Raw genomic sequence first — 17,786 nt, 5'->3', positions numbered from 1 at the left:
ATGATAAACATAGATCAATATTGAACATGTTGCGAGAAAAGAATCAGATCCAAATGAAAGAAAGCATTAGAGAAAAAAATGACATAATTGAAGATAATTGTTTTGGTCTTCAGTTAAACTTCACAGTTCCTTCTTTGAATATGGATAGTATTTTCTATCACAAGTCTTTTAAAATTGTCTTTGATTATTGTACTACTGAAATAAAAAACTCCATCATGGTGGATTATGACCCTATGCTGTTGTTAATATTATAATGTTCTTCTGGTTCTGTTCATTTTACTCAGCATCAATTCATGCAAATCTTTCCAGGCTTTTCTGAAATCCTATCCCTTATGACTTCTTATAGAATAGTGTTCCATCACATACATAGATCACAATTTGTTAGACATTCCCCAACTGATGGACATCCTTTCAATTTCCAATTCTTTGCCACTACAAAAAAGTTGCTATATTTTGTACATGTGATCTTTCTAACGATCTCTTTGGGATGCAGATCTAGTAGTGGTATTGGTAGATCAAAGAATATGCAGTTTGAAAGTTTCCAAATTGCTTTCCAAAATGATTGGATCAGTTCACAACTCCACTAACTGTCCCATTTTTTTCCTCATTCCCTCCAATATTTATCATTTTCCATTTTTGTCATATTAGCCAATCTGGTAGGTATGAGGTGGCATGTAAGTATTGTTTTAATTTGCAGTTCTCTAATGAATGAGAATTTTTTCATATGACTATAGTTTTAATTTTATCATCCAAAGATTGCCTATTTGTATCTTTTACTCATTTTTTTTAGTTTTTTTTTTTGCAAGGCAAATGGGGTTAAGTGGCTTGCCCAAGGCCACACAGCTAGGTAATTATTAAGTGTCTGAGACCAGATTTGAACCCAGGTACTCCTGATTCCAAGACCGGTGCTTTATCCACTGTGCTACCTAGCCGCCCTTGATGTTTGTTTTTCATTCTGTTTTTTTAGATTTTTTAAGGCAATGGGGTTAAGTGGCTTGCCCAAGGCCACATGGCTAGGTAATTACTAAGTGTCTGAAGTCGGATTTGAACCCAGGTACTCCTGATTCCAAGGCCAGTGCTCTATCCACTGCGCCACCTAGCCACCCCTTCTTTTACTCATTTATTAAGGAATGACTTATATTCTTATAAATTTGATTCCTCTACATATTCTAGAAATGTCTTTTATCACAAACACTAGCTGTGAAAATTGTTTCACAGCTTTCTGCATTCCCTCTCATCTTAGTTGCATTGGTTTTATTTTTACAAAACCTTTAATTTTATGTAATAAAAATTATCCTAGAATTTTATAATGTTCTCTGTCTCATCTGGTCATAAACTCTTCCCCTCTCCATAGATCTAACAGATGAACTATTTGTTCTCCTAATTGGCTTATGGTATCACCTTTACCATCTAAATCATGTACTATTTTGATCTTATCTTGCTATAAGGTATGAGATACTATTCTATACCTAGCTTCTGCCATATTTTCCTGTTATCCCAGCAGTTTTTGTCAAATAGTGAGTTCTTAGCCCAGAAGCTAGAGTTTATCAAACAGCAGATTACTATAGTCATTTACTGTTTCCTTTATGCCTAATCTATTCTACTGATCCAACACTCTATTTCTTAGCCAATACCAGACAGTTTTGATGATTGTCAATTTATTGTTTTTATATCTGGTAAAGCAAGGTCACCTTCCTATGAATTTTTTTTTATTAATTCCCTCAATGCTCTTGACATTTTGTTCTTCCAGATGAACTCTGTTACTTTCTGTTCTAGGTCTATAAAATAACTTTTTGGTAGTTTGATTGATAGGCACTGAATAAGAAATTTAATTTAGGTGGAATTGTCATTTTTATTAATTTGGCCTACCCATGAGCATTTTTCCAACTGTTTAGAACTTTGTGTAAAAAGTATTTTGCAATTGGGTTCACATATTTTCTGGATTTGTCCTGGCAGGCAGACTCCCAAGTATTTTATGTTGTCAAAAGTTACTTTACCTGGAATTTCTCTTTCAATCTCTTGCTGAGCTTTGTTGGTAATTCATAGAAATGCTAATGATTATTTGATTGACCTTCTTTTAATAACAGTCTTGATTTTATTCACTTATTTTTTTCTAATTTTTTCTCAAACTGCCATTTGATTTTTGAAATCCTTTTAAAGTTCTTCCAAGAACCCTTTTAGGGCCTGTGATCATTTGATGTTTTTCATTTGAAATAGGAGAAACATTTTTTTTAAAGAGAGGCTTTTTTGATGGGGGGGCGGAGCCAAGATGGCGACAAGAGAGGATCCTCTCTTAGGTGCTCTCTCTTAAAACTTGTAAGCTGGGCAGCTAGGTGACACAGTGGATAGAGAACTGGCTTTGGAGTCAAGAGTACCTGAGTTCAAATCCAGCCTCAGACACTTAATAATTACCTAGCCGTGTGGCTTTGGGCAAGCCACTTAACCCCATTGCCTTGCAAAAAAAAAAAAAAAAAAAAACAAACAAAACTTGTAAGCTAAGGACTCTAACTACATTTTCGAGAGTCAAAATCCACAGAGGGACCCAGTGAGGCAGTTCTCCAACCCAAAGTAACCTGGAAAAGAGCGGAAAGGCTCAGCTCCACAGGGTCAGAGGGGTGGCCCACCAGAGCAGAACAAAGGAACTTCAGCCTCCTGGAGAAAGCCTCAGGGTGCTGGAAGCTGCAGCTCACAGCAGCAGGGGCAGTTTCCTGATTTACACCCCAGGGAGCACCAAGCACAACTTGGGGGAACAGTGAGGGACCTCTGCCAGAGCGAGCACGTGAAGCCCAGCCCTCAGGGCACACAGCTAGCAGCTTGGTTGCAGCAGCCCAAATCCAGGAACAGAAAGCAGAAGCCAGTAAGCAGGAGCCCCCAGGGCATGAGTGAAGAGCTTAGGGAGGGAGTGGAGAGAGACTGCCCAGCTCTGTCCTCTATCCCTGGAATAGGACTCTGGGGTTCTGACCATATTCAGATCCTAATCACAGTCTAGGCTCCCCATGGAACAGCAGGGCCCCTCCACCTCAGCCCCCTGGCAGAGGGGGGAGCTTATGGTCATTTACAGACCAGGAGGGAAGACAGAACCACACACACTCAAAAGCTCAGGAAGCATCCCAAAACCAGGCACAGGCTGGGGAAATGAGTAAGCAGAGAAAAAAGAACACCACTGAGAAATACTTTGCCTGTGATCCCAAGAATCAAAACACTCAATCTGAAGATGAGGAAGCACAAGCTCCTGCATCTAAAGACTCCAAGAAAAACAGGAACTGGACTCAGGCTATGACAGAGCTCAAAAAAAGACTTTGAAAATCAAGTGAGGGAGATAGAAGAAAAATTGGGAAAAGAAATGAGATGCAGGAAAAACATGAAAATGAAGTCAGCAGCTTAGTCAAGGAGATCCAAAAAAATGCTGAAGAAAATAACATGCTAAAAACCAGCATAAGTCAAGTGGATAAAACAGTTCAAAAAGTTATTGAGGGGGGTGGCTAGATGGCGTAGTGGATAGAGCACTGTCCCTGTAGTCAGGAGTACCTGGGTTCAAATCTGCTCAGACACTTAATAATTACCTAGCTGTGTGGCCTTGGGCAAGCCACTTAATCCCATTTGCCTTGCAAAAAACCTAAAAAAAAAAAACAGTTATTGAGGAGAATGCTTTAAAAAGCAGAATTGGCCAGATGGAAAAGGAGATAAGAAAGCTCTCTGAGGAGAACAAATCCTTCAGACAAAGAATAGAACTCAGGGAGATTGATGAATTTATGAGAAATCAGGACTCAATACTTCAAAACCAAAAGGATGAAAAATTAGAAGAAAATGTGAAACATCTCATTGAAAAAACAACTGATATAGAAAACAGATTTAGGAGAGATAATTTAAAAATTATTGGAATACCTGAAAGTCATGATCAGGAAAAGAGCCTTGACATCATTTTCAAAGAATTACTACAGGAAAATTGCCCTGATATCTCAGAAGCAGAGGGCAAAATAGAAATGGAGAGAATCTACCGATCCCCCAGAGAAAGAGATCCCAAAAAACCAACCCCCAGGAATATTATAGCCAAGTTCCAGAACTCCCAAGTCAAAGAGAAAATATTACAAGCAGCCAGGACACAGTTCAAATATCATGGAGCTGCAGTCAGGATTACACAGGACTTAGCAGCAACTACATCAAAAGCTCGTAGGGTGTGGAATATAATATTCTGGAAGGCAAGAGAATTTAGAATGCAACCGAGAATCAACTACCCAGCAAAACTGAAAATCCTCTTCCAGGGAAAAAGATGGATTTTCAGTGACCAGGGGAATTTTAAATGTTCCTGCTGGAATGGCCAGAGATGAACAGAAGATTTGACCTTCAAATACAGGACTCAGGTGAAGCATAGAGTGGAGAAAGGGAAAATATGAGGGACTTGATGATGAACATGTATTCTTGTATAGAAAAAATCATACTGATAATACTCATATGAACCTTCTCATTTAATAGAGCAGGTAGAGGGAGCTTTTATAGTTGAAGCACAGGAGAGAGCTGATTTTGAAGATATGTGGTGTAAAAATGGAGTCAATAGATAAAAAGGAAGTGTAATTGGAGAAAGAAAAAGGAGAGGAGGAATAGGCTAAGGTATTTCATATAAGATTTTTCTTTATTACAATGAGCTATTGCAATGATATGGAAGTGGGGAAGGCAAGGGGGAATGAGGGAATCTTTGCTCTCATCAGAGGTAGCATATATACTCAATGGGGTATAGACATCTGGAGTAAGAAGGAGAGAGGGGGGGACAGGGGGAAGGGGTGGGGATGTGAATGAAGGAGGAGAGGATGGCCATGGGGGGAGAGCGGTCAAATATAACACATTTTCCATTTTACTTCTTGCACGGGCTGGGATTGGATGGCTTGTCTGGGACCACAGGACCGGGTGGATGCTGGGCCTAAGGGGTGGTATGTGGGCTTGGAGCCTCTTGGCCCCAGGACCAGGGATCTGTCTGCTGAGCCACTCAGCTACCCTACAGCAGAGTCAGAGTGAAAGGAGAGAGAAAATATAGTACATGGTAGTGGAGAAGTACGAATGGAGGGAGTTGAGATTAGCAATGGCAATGGTGGAATAATATGGAAGTAACTTATGTGATGGGCTTATCATAAAGAATGTGATCCACCCACGACAGAGTTGGTGGTGTTGGAACACAGACTGAAGCACATTTTTTATTATTATTTTTGGGTGGGTTGCAGAGCAAATGGGGCTGGGTGGCCTGTCTGGGGTTGCATAGCTGGGTGATTGTTGGGTGTCTTAGGCCAGATTTGGACCCGGGTGCTCCTGGCTCAAGGGCCAGTGCTCTGTCTGCCACCCATCCACCCCTACTATTATTATTACTATTTTATTTTATTTTGGGGTTGTTTTTTTTTTTTTGGTTTTTGCAGGGCAATGGGGTTGGGGTGGCTTGCACGGGGTCACACAGTTAGGTGATTGTTGGGTGTATAGAGCTGAATTTTGGCTCAGGTGCTCCTGGCTCCAGGGCTGGTGCTCTGTCCACTGCACCACCTGGCCATATCTAAAATTATTACTATTTTTTTAAGTTTTTTTAGTTTTAATTTTAATTTTTTTCTCTCCCCTTTATTGTGCATGGGGGGGGTATTATGTTTACTCTTAAACAAGAATATTTTATTAATGTATAAAAAACATTATTTGTACAAAATAAGAATAAATAAACACATTTAAAAAAAAAAGAGTGGCTTTTTTAACTTCTCTATCTTTATCCAAGTATAAACCCAGGTCTTTTCTAACCCCATAGTAGCTATCTATGGTCAGGTTCTTTCTCCTCTACTTACTCATTTTTTAAAAGTGATTTATTAAGGTCAGGTTCCAGTCCCAAGTTGGGGTGGGGGTGATACCTCAGGCTTCAATTTTTTCATACCGTTATTTTCTAAGCACTGTCTGGGGCCAAACCTTTGGCATCTCTCTGCCCCGAGTCAAAATTCGTCGAATCATTCCTGTTGGGCATCCCCTCAATTTCCAATTCTTTGTCACCACAAAAAAAAAGCAGCTATAAACATTTTTGTATATGCGGATCTTTTTGGAATGTTGATCTCTTTGGAATACAGTTCTAGGAACCCCAGTCATGCTGTCACCACAATTGCTCCCTGTGGTCATCAGCTTATCCCTGTGCATTGGAACTGAAACAAGGACTCTGCTCTCCTGCAAGTATCCATGGTTAGCAGGGTCTCTGCCCCTCTGCTACCACACTCACTGGGCTTGTGATTAATACTTTTCGTTGCCCACAGCAAGGAACCTCATCTGGTCAGCACAAATGGGCCTGCAATAGCAGATAGTCCTTCAATCTTCTCCTATTCACCTGTCCAAGCCCCATGCTGTTCAAGAGGTGTAAATTTCAGAAGCTGAGGCTACCGCCAGACCCATTTGCCCTCAGGGTTTATTTGTTGATTCAGAGGTGTTTCCCTGGGGGTACTAGTATTTCAATTAGGCCAACCTTCACCCCTGGAGATCAGGTCTTTCCTAAATGCCTCTCAAGTTATTTTAAGAGAAATGTTTTCCCTAATTCTTAATTCTGTCACTCAAAGTTCACTTTGAGGAGATATTTTATATTGTTTGTGGAAAAAATTTGGAGAGTTTGTCCTTTCTACCATCTTCTGACATCTCAGTTTTTTGAGACAGAAAAAATAAGAATGGGAATATTTGCACTCTACAACTCACACGGTTGAAGTTTTGTTTAGATAAAGAACTTACTATACAATAACCCTGTGAAAGACAGTTCCAGGTGCTCTTACTGAGATGCCATTTAATATAGGCACATCATTATTCCAATTAGATACCTTTCAATAACCAAGCCGCTTTCTATTTGCAACCCTCATGTGTGTGACTCTTGAAGGATCTGTGTAGATTCTGAGGGATTTTCTATTCATTAGGCTCATTTATTCCTCCCCAGACAACTTTTAGGTCTGATGCCACTCTTCCAGCAACTATACAAGTTTGCAAGACTAAAGTTTCAATGAAAGAATGTCAAAGAACAGAGCTCATTTCAGAGTCCGTAGGAAATTACAATGTCGGCCAGGACTATAGTCTTGGTCACTTATCATATTGCCCTGGGAAGGTATCTTCAGAGATACCCAGCAACATTTCCTTTCATAGCTCCTCTGGCTAATCAACTGGCAACATTGCCTCACATTTCTACAGTTTTCTTCAGCTCTTATCATATGGCTCCATCATTGTCCCTCCGCTCGTCACCCATGTAGTACTTCATTCTTCTCCACACTGCTTTGCAGTTTCTAACGGACAGTGTCAGATATTTTCTGCTGCTCTAGTAGGAACCTAATTGTATGCTCTCAGCTCCAAGATATCACTGGTCATTCTTTTTCCCAGGGAACCAGTTTTCCATCAAGCCTTCCCTCTTTGGGGAAGAGCACAACAAAACTTCTGTGATTGTTGGATGCATTTAAAATTCAAAATCACCTCTAGAACAAAAATGGAATATCTCTCTTTCCAAGGAGGAGTTGCCTCAGAGATACATGCCCAGCTACTAGGATCACAGATTTAGAGCAGAGAAAGGCTTTAGACATGATAAGAATCTTTACCATCTTACCTTCCAGGAGTGGAAGGGAATATGCAGGTAGCCTATGGCTTTTTAGATCATTGCCTGGGTTTCATTGAAGATAGTAACATCAAACTGAATATACACAGTAAAGTTTTTTAGGGTTTTTTTTTGCAAGGCAAATGGGGTTAAGTGGCTTGCCCAAGGTCACACAGCTAGGTAATTATCAAGTGTCTGAGACCGAATTTGAACCCAGGTACTCCTGACTCCAGGGTCAGTGCTTTATCCACTACTGTCACCTAGCCACCCCTATACACAGTAAATTTGAGAGTTCAGTTCACAAAAGCTATAAATCACAAAACTATCTTCTAACTTTAGTATCAGAAGTATTGATATTAGATAAACTGTAGAAAGAGTACAATATTCTTATGGGAAGTCTTGGAATGATAATACTCCTGATCTTGTCCCCTTATGAGCCTTCCCCACCTAAAAAAAAAAAAAAGAAAGGGGTAAAGTGTGTGAAAAGAAATATGAATTATCCTCCAAAAGATACAACCAGAGACCCCTGTTCCAAGTTGTAAATGCTCCTACTGTAACCATGGTAAAGGAAACCAAACCTTGAAATGAAGGCATTTTTATGTGGCCAATGTAGCTTGCTTCCTAGGTCCACTGTCAACAATATATATAGCCAACAATACAGATGGTTTAGCAATGGAAGTTATTATCAAAGTCTGTGGACAAAGGTCATATGGAAAAGTAAATACCTATAGGAGAAACTATATATAGATATTTAAGGTTCCTAGGTAATCATTTTTCTCTCAGGTGACCAACAGGTTTTTTGTCTTAGCTTGTCTGAATCTATGAATCTGAACTATGGTGTTTCTCTTTCCTTTTCTTGTGTTTCCTGAACATTCCTTCAATTTATATGTTTGTATGTATGTATGTATGTATATCATTAAATATTTCCCAATTTCACCCAAAGAAAGTTTAACATTAATTTTTTAAAATCTGGAGTGCCAAATTCTTTCCCTCCCTCCCCTCCCATTTCCTCTCCTTAAGAAGACAACGTATCAATTACATATGTGATGACTTCGCTATGTCTTCTTTTACCTTATGGGTTCTGCCTGAACCCATAAGGTAATCTCTGTGATTTAGACTTCAACCTGGTAACCTAATCCCAATTCCTGATTTTCAAGCAAAGGGAACAATTTTAATTTTTGACCCAGGACTCTATAGCAATTCATCTTAATCCTGTTATAGTAATTCCCTGACAGCAATATTTTTAGAAAGAAGGTGGCAGTAAATGAACCTGCAGACCCTTAGTCAAAAATGTTAATTTAGGTCATGCTGATGACCAAAGGAAAACTAATGCCATGACTCTAGGTATCTGCTGCTGCTTAAAGTCAGGAACTGTTAAGGCTTTTTTCTTTGTTTCCTCAGGGCTTCCCATAGATCCTGGCAAATGATAAATGCTTACTGATTAACATTGCTTTCCCCATGGCAAGAAACCCAGAGCAACTAATTGGTCATCTGATAAGCAACAGATCTTTTGAAAGGAAATTGTTTTCCTACATTTTACATATTAAAGAACTTGTAGAAAGCCTATTTCCTTTTAAGAAGGTTACAAGAAAATTAAAAACACTAGTGTGCAGTAAATTTGAGAGCTGAAAGCATTATTAGCTTTGTTGTTGGAGTTATAGGGAGGGGGACCATTAGGGAGAGATACTGCTTTCCTGAAAGTACATGGTCCCAGGCCTTATGGATACAGTTTTCCAAGGCTTAGTCAGTAATCAGCAACACAGGTTGACACTTTAATAAAAGAAGTTATTACTTTAATAGAAGTATATCAGTCCACTGGGGCCTGTTCTGCCTCTTTAAAAAAAAACCCATTCCATTTGTGTTTTTTTCTAAAATGTTTTAAAATGTTCAGAGTATCTAAATCCCAGTTATGCAGCAGGAAGATGACCACTGTGACATAATATAAAGAACCATTGACAGAGTCTAGATCTTTGAGTTCTAAGCTCAGTATCTGCTATTAAATTAGGTGTGTAACCTGAAGCAATTTAGATCACTTTGATAAAATTCAATCCTTTTCTGTAAAATGAAAGGATTGGACTAGATAATATCTGAAATATCATCTAGTTCTTACCATGCTATTAAATGAAAACAAATCTATCACTACCCCTCCCCCCAACAGACCAAAATATTTATAGCAGCAATTTTTGTGATAACAAAGAACTGGAAATAAAATAGATCCCTAACAATTAGGGAATGGCTAAACATGAGGTATACAAATGGAATGGAATATTACTGTGCTAGAAGACATAGCCAATGGGAATAGTCAGTAAATATTTAAGAGACTACTGAGGGTGGGGGTACTGTGTCTGGGAATACAAAGACAAAAGAGAATTTCTGCTTTTAAGGGACTCACAATCTAATGGGAAAGACAACATGCAAACAACTATGAACAAAAAAACCCCAACTAGATACCAGATAAATAGCAAATAGTCAACAGAGGGAAAGCACTAGAATTAAGAGAGATTGAAAAAGGCTTCCTGTGAGAGATTGGATTTCAGGTAGAACCTGAAGGAAGCCAGGAAGATGAAATAAGGAGGGAAAGCATTCCAGACACCAGGGATAGTCTATGAAACTAACTGAAGACAGGAAATGGAGTGTCTGGATCTAGGAAACAGCAAAGAGCTGGTCATGAATCAAAGTATATGAGGGAAGGGCAAAGAGAAGATGTGAAAAGACTTTCCATTACACTTGTTAGAGCCAAAACTATAGGAGAAAACAGCTAGAACAGCTTTGTCAGTTGTACCAGCTGGACCTTCAGGATTAACCCTCCTTTGGGAAATACTATCCAGATCAATTAAGTCTTATTTACTCAAGGACTCAGTGGATGACCTTAGAGAAAGAGAGCATTCTAGGACTCACAAACCCAATCTTTCCCTTGACCCAAAAACCCCAAGAAGTAGGTAGAAATTAAAGTTGCATTAATTTCATTTATTCTTCATACAAATATTTTACAATTTTATTTAAAAACATTTTTTGACAAAATCATATACACATATTTATACAAAGAAAAATAAAATTCTGGGATAGAACCTAGAGAGCAAGGTGGTTTAAAAAAACAAAAAAAATTAAAATGTCCTTTTTCTGATCATTAAGTCCTAATTAGAGGGTTTTAACCATCATTTCAGGGTGTGGGGATTGTTGCCCTACCCAAGGGGCCTTCCAGGAGCCTTCCAGACTTTATCTCATAAAAATGTGGCAGGGGTAGGAAAGGAGGAAGGAGGAGAAAGTTGCTTTTCTTCCCCACTCCCAGAAGCAACCAATGAAGTGAGAAAATGGGAAAACAGTCACAGAAATATACTGCCACACCCACACTTTCTAGGAATTTGGCAAGATCTCTACTCCTAGAACCTGTTCCCAGGGAAATTGCCAAAGCCCTTCTAACAACCAGGCTCTCCCTGGCAGCCCATAGAGTTGGACCCAAGTCCAAGCACTCCTCCCAAATGTCTGCCTGCCCCTTCTCCCACACCCACTAAAGTGCTCTTATTAGAATCCATTTTATACCTAGAATGAAATCATTTTACAGGCCTACTCAACCCAGAGGACATAGGAGCCTGAGGTTTGTTTTTTTTAAAGCAGTCTTACTATGAACAAACCAGTGCATGCAATCTCATGCTCATTTCCCCTCAGCCAGGGTAGCTCAAAAGGAACACAGCTGCAGAAAAACCATACAAAAACTTCACCTCCACTGGGCCAAACATAATGGGAACACTATCCCAGAAATATTTAGAGATTGATGGTAGAGGGAGAACCCATTATTCAAGGTCTGCAATGCTACAAACTCCCAGTAAAAGAGACAGAAGTTGGTGGAAGGTCATTTCACCTTTGATAGATTCTACAGTAAGTAATTGCAGGTAAGGGGGGGGCCACCCTATTATGATGAGCCCTACCCAAGTGGCAGATCCAAGAAGACAGGGCATGATGATCAGAGAGATATATAGCTTGATATGAAACCTCTAATTGCCAAGAGAATCCAGGAAAAAGACAGGCTCAGTTCCCCACAATTAACTGGAAAAAAAGAATATCTGACAACCTGCCACCTCCTGAGAAGCCGTACCGCATGTGGTTATCAGCCCACCCCCTGGGGAGGCCCTTTGGGAGGGAGGGAGTCACAGCAGGAGCGGGGACCCCTCAGAGAGAACACTCACAGGGCAGCCCATCCCATTGTCACTGGGGCAGGCCAAACGTACGAAGTAGAGTGGGAAGATCCCGAGCATCTGCTGCCCCATAGACATCACTCTGGCCCAGCATAGACAGTGCCATGCGCAGAGTACTCCAGATATTCTCTGACATGGCTCCTCCCTTGCCCCGGGGACCTCGGCTTTTCTGCTGCATGTTCAATGCCTCCAGAAAGTGTTCCACAGCTTCTCTATGAGATAAAGAGCAACAACTGGCAGAATGACAAGGAAAAGAGACCAAACTGACTGATTAATGTTGGCAAATCACACAAAAGAGCTGGTCGCCACCAATTAGAAAAAAATGGAAGTCATGCATTAGGAGTCCAAAAAAGTTGGGTTATGATGGGCTCTTACCGGTGAGCCCCAAGATTAATGCAGCTTATTCCCAAGTTATAGCGGGAACGGATATAGCCAGGTTGTAGCTCCAGGGCCCGGCGGTATGCAGCCACTGCTTCTTCACTCTGATTTCCATTAGCCAGGGTGGCCCCCAGTTTATTCCATAGCAAATAGTCCTATAGGCATGATAAGGTGGGAAGTACAAGGGAGGAGAAAGAGATAGCAAGAAGTCATGAGATCAGAACTAGTTCAAACTCTGCTCACTCTTTATGTAATCTCATTGCTCTCTGTCATTTCCTATGCAATTGCTACCTCCACCCATAGGGCAGAATATAAACACCTTATACTAGCATAGCTAAGAAGATCTGGGACTGGAAATGACCTTAAGGATCATTTAGTCTAATTCCCTAAATTTACAAATGAGGAAACTCAGACCCAGAATTTAAGTAACTTGTCCAAAGTCATGCAATTGAATGTCAGAGTCAGTATTAGAAAGCAAATTTCCTTTCCAAATAGTGATTCTCTGTATTAAAGATTTTTTTAATTTGGGGGGGTTTATTTTATATTATTACAATAATTTTGTTAAAAGAGTAAACATAAACCCTCCTCCCTCTCCAAGAAGATGAGAAACCTAAAGAATAGTGAGAGAGAAAAAAATGTACTTCAGTGTATGTTCAGATTCCAATGACTGTCTCTGGGGTGAGTTGCTTTCTTTATCATATAAGTCTACTGGAGAAATTGCTTCAATATTTTTCCCACAGTTACTATTACTAGCTGTATTCCCCTCCACTCTTTTCCTCCCCACTCAAATTTATTCTTTTCTCTCTCCTTTCATCCTGGCCCTGTGCAAAAATGTGTTGTATCTGAGTACCCTCTCCCACAATCTTCCCCCTTTCTTCTATCACCTATTTTTCCCTTCCCTCCCCCCATTTCCTCCTTATCCCATCCCTTTCTTCTCATTTTTATCTAGGGTAAGATAGCTTTCTATACCCTATTAAGTGTGTATGTTATTTCCTCTCTGAGCCATTTCTGATGAGAATGAAGGTTCATTCATTCCCCCTTGCCTTCCCCATTGAAAAAAATTTTTCTTGACTCTTATGTGAAATATCTTAGCTCCTTCTTCCTCCCCTTTCTCTTCTTCTCAGTATCTCCCTCTATCACCCACTGACTCCATCTTTTTACTGTATTATACCATTATATTCTGCTCCTTCCTGTGCCCTGTCTATATATGCTCCTTCCAACAGCTCTTATAAATGAGAAAGTTCATATGAGTTATCAGTATCTTTTTCCCATGTAGGAATACACAGTTCAATATCATTAAGTTCCTCATAGTTAGTCTTTCTCATCCACCCCCTCTATGGTTTCACCAGAGTCCTGTACTTGAATTTCAAACTTTCTGTTCATCTCTGGTTGTTTCAATAGGAAAATTTGAAAGTCCCCTGTTTCATTGAAAGTCCATCTTTTCCCTTGAAAGAGTATGTTCAGTTTTGCTGGGCAGTCGATTGTAAACCAAGATCTTTTGCCTTCCAGAATAACATATTCCAATCCCTAGGAACCCTTAATGTAGATGCTGCCAGATCCTGTGTAATTCTGACTATGAAGCCATGGTAGTTGAATTGTTTGTTTCTGGCAGCTTTTAGAATTTTCTCTTTGACTTGGGAATTTTGAAATTTGGCTATAACATTCCTGGAGGTGATTGATGAATTCCCTCAATTTTGATTTTACCCTCTGCTTCTAGGATCTCAGGGCAATTTTGCTGTATTATTTCTTGAAAAATGAAGTCTAGGCTCTTTTCCTGGTCATGACTTTCAGGTAGCCCAATAATTTTTAAATTATTTCTTCTGAAACTGCTTTTGAGGTAAGTTGTTTTTCCAATGAGATATTTCACATTTTCTTCTAATTTTGGCTTTTTTTGGAAGTTTTATTTCTTCCTGATTTCTTGCAAAGTCATCAGCTTCCTTTAGTTCCATTTTGCATTTGAAGGAGTTATTTTCTTCAGAGAGCTTTTTTATCTCCTTTTTCAGCTAGCCAATTCTGTTTTTTTAAGGCATTCTTTTCCTCATTTGCCTTTTGTTTTGTTTTTTCCATTTGGACTAAACTGGTTTTTAACATATTATTTTCTTCACTATTTTTTGCTAAATTAAATTGAGTTTTACTTTAACTTTTGGAGCTCCTTTCAATGTGTAATCAGTAGGTTCTGTCTATCTTTTTTTGCCCTCTAGTTCTAAGGCAGTCTCTAAGGTTATTTTTTAAAATTATGGTTTTCTGAGTCTGGTCCTTAAATTATTTCTCCCTGATCTATTTCCTAGATGAATTAATTTTTTATATCAAATATATTTTCTTCTAACTTTTGATCTTGTTCCAATAATTCTTGTCCATATGGAATCATGGTGTCATTGATTTCTGTTTGCTTTAGTCTAGGTTTTCAGGGAGTTTGTTTCTTGCATAAAGTTTATGACTTTCCCCCCTCTAAGCTCCTGCCAATTCTTTCCTTCAAAGTTTTTCTTTCATTTAGCTTTTGTTTCATTTCTTCTAGGTATTTGTGTGGTCCTTCTCGGTCCTTTGTGTGTAATTGGAAATCTCTACATTTGAGATAATTTTTTACACTGAAAGGTATTTTCTCTCATTTATTCAGGTTCCTCCCTTCCTTCCCCTCCCTCATGATCTTCAGGAGGGCTTGTTGGTCTTTCTGCACTGGCACTTGCACTTTCTCACTGGGGTTAGACCACCTTGGATCACTGAACCTTCAAGTTTTCTCTAGTAATTTCATTCCAGTATTAGGGGCTAAATCAAGCCACGTGCAACAGGACTTCCAGAATATGTCTCTCTACAACCTGGCTCCAATCAAGTCATAATTCATCCTATTCTCCCTTCGATTCCAACCAACAATGCCCAAACTTGTCCTGATCTCTCCACACATCAGTCCTCTAAATGAAGAAGTTCATCCCAATGAACTTTTGTATCTTCAATTTTCTTGATCTCTCGACAGTGTGTGACACTGCTGAAAGACCCTCCACTTCTGATATTCTCTCCTCCTGGCTTTTCTGTGATATTATCCATGGTTCTCTTCCTTCCAGCTCATTTACATCTCAACATGTATGTCCCTCAGGGCTCTGACCTAAGGCCTCTCTTCTCCTGGCAATCTCATCAGCTCCATTGGGTTAGACTATTAATAACTAGACAGGTAATGCTTGAACCTACTTATTCTTTCCTTAATTCCAGTTCCAACAAATCAAAGTACCTACTAAATATCTTAACATTCCAAAAACACTTCAACCTCAATATATTAAAGATTCTCTATCTTACCTTCTAAACCTATTCTTCTTTAATTTCTCTATTTCTGTAGAAAGCACCTCCTTTTTCTCAGTCTCTCAGGTTTGATGCTTAGAACTCTTCTCTCTTCCTTAAGCCTCATATCTAACAATTGTCAAATTTTATTAATTCTTATTCCACAATATGTATATATCCCCTTCTCTACTTATCTAGTAACCACTCTAGCCCCTATCACATCTCACCTGGACTACTGCAACAGACTATCAATTGGGAGTCAGTCGCCAGCTCATTCTCCACATAGTTGCCAAACTGATATTCTCAAAGCACAAGTTTGCCTGTTACTCCCTTGTTTCAGCAAGCTTCAGTGGCTCCCTATTGCCTCTAAGATAAAATAAATTTCTTCTGTTTTGCACTTAAAGCTTTTATGATCTGGATCCAGACTACACATCCAGGTTAAGTGCACACTAATCCCCAGTCCTCAGGTGATTTTAAAGCCAAACTGGTCTATTTGCTGTTCTCCATACATGAAATTTTGGCTCCCATCTTCACCTTTGCACAGGCTTGGAATGATTTTCCTCCTCACTCATGTATCTTGGAATCTTCAATTTTCTTCAGTACTCTGTTCAGGTGACTTCCCCATTTATAACTGTGAATATATATGGTATCCTTCCAGTAAAATGTAAGCTTCTTGAGGAAAGGGACTCTTACTTTCTTGTTTGTATTCAATCTAAGCACACAGAAGGTGCTTAATAAATGCTTGCTAATTGAGTTATTTAAAATCCTTGTCCTCTGAGACCCAATTTTAAAGCCTCCCAAGTCCATAAACTCTTCCTCTATTCCCCCAGTGATCTCTCCTTCCCTGAATCTTTTTATGATCCCAAAAAGTACATAGAGACATATTATAATTAGTCATCTCCATGTGCCACTACCTTCTAGCTCCCTAGATCACAGTTTTAGGTCTGAGAAGCACAATGACATTTTTTAAACTTTTATGTCCCCAGTTCTGGCATAACAACTCATAAATGGCAAGTACTTAAAATGTTGGTTGAATTTTATCTTACATACATAATGTTAATATGATAAAGATGAACAATTCTACAAGACTCAATGATCAGTCAGGACTCTAGAACTGAATTTCTTCTCTTCTCCCCCTCCAACTCCGATTCCCAATATGGTTTTATGATTCTGAATGTGCACCTCATTTCTAGCTCTCCCAAATGTGGAACGTGGCAAGTCATACATCATGACTTCAGAATGGTCCCATATGGGTCCAGGGCTGGCCTCACATTGCCTCATACTACCCCCTTTCTCCCCTTGTCCTGGGCTCACATTTGGGCGAACACTGAGGGCAGCAGTAAAACAGTCCACAGCCTTGTCATACTCTCCACTCAGGTTGAAAAGGACCCCCAGACCACACTGCACATCAGGGTCAATGGATGAAGGATCGAGTCGTACAGCTGCTAAGAACAATTCTTTTACCTCCACAAATAAGGAACTGGGAGATGGAAAGAAGAAAGGAAAAATTAGAAGGGCATAGCAACCTTCAGGTAACCTGATCCCATTTCCTAAGCACACCCAAACTGACCAAAAAATTACCCCTCTTTCAGCAAACTCAAAATCTCTTTTCATTCTAGCATCTTAGTATACAAATTAAACTTCTTATTGTTACATCTAAAGTTTCCATTCTAACACTGAGACCTTGGATCTCAATCTCCCTGATATTCCAATTCACTATTACCAACTAGAAGAATCAGAGAATGTTATATATGGAACAAACCTTAGAAATTATCTCCAGGGTCTGTGAACTTTTTAAAAATGTTTTTAAATAACAGTATTTCAAAATATTTCATTTTCTATATAATTCTATACGTTTTGCTTTATGCATTTAAAAATATTATTCTGAGAAGTGGTTCAATACAGGGAAAAAAGTTAATAATCCCTGATCTAGAACTAGACCCTTCCTCATTTAGGTCCAAAGAAAAAGGGCCTGCCTTGTACCTTCTCAGACTCTAATTCATCATTTCTCACCCCCAACCCTAGCCTACCACACAGCTTCAACAGAAGCTCACACTCACTCAGACAGCAAAGAACCCAAGATGCGCTTGCTTGGACCAAGCCCTGCCCCACCATCTCCCTCCTCAACAGGTGTCACCAGGTGAGCATAGGCAGGTGCGTATCGTAGCCAGTCCCGCAGGGTCTCACATGCCTGGCGCTGTAGGGATTCATTGGTGAAGCTCACAGCCAGTGCCATTAATGCTGTCAGATTATCTGGCTTTAGCTCTAGACACCTGTGGTAAGGTGGGGATGGGGAAGTGGGTGGGAGGGGTGAGAGGGGAAGAAGACAGAGAGAAAGCTAAGGGGTTGAAAAAGTAAATTAGCCCAAATATCTTGGTATA

General features: G+C 39.6%; 1 protein-coding gene across 6 annotated transcripts in view; it reads right to left on the bottom strand.

Annotated features, from left to right (window-relative positions):
* PEX5 (peroxisomal biogenesis factor 5) overlaps positions 1-17,786 on the bottom strand; it is a 91,011-nt gene that overhangs the window by 42,813 nt on the left and 30,412 nt on the right. For 2 of the 6 annotated variants that reach the window (XM_074194531.1, XM_074194532.1), the window contains 4 exons: positions 17,466-17,678; positions 16,720-16,885; positions 12,136-12,293; positions 11,794-11,972 (listed from right to left, as the gene is read on the bottom strand). In XM_074194531.1, coding sequence (XP_074050632.1) covers positions 11,794-11,972; positions 12,136-12,293; positions 16,720-16,885; positions 17,466-17,678 — 716 coding nt within the window. Of the gene's footprint in view, positions 1-5,727; positions 8,015-10,511; positions 11,973-12,135; positions 12,294-16,719; positions 16,886-17,465; positions 17,679-17,786 lie in introns of those variants that run through there. The other 4 variants (XM_074194534.1, XM_074194535.1, XM_074194533.1 and 1 more) reach the window with 4 other exon arrangements.

The sequence above is a fragment of the Macrotis lagotis genome, chromosome 7 (genome assembly GCF_037893015.1).
Source record: "Macrotis lagotis isolate mMagLag1 chromosome 7, bilby.v1.9.chrom.fasta, whole genome shotgun sequence".
Lineage (NCBI taxonomy): Eukaryota > Metazoa > Chordata > Mammalia > Peramelemorphia > Peramelidae > Macrotis > Macrotis lagotis.
The sequence above is the reverse complement of the archived record's forward strand: the minus strand, read 5'-3'. Positions and strand labels throughout refer to the sequence as shown.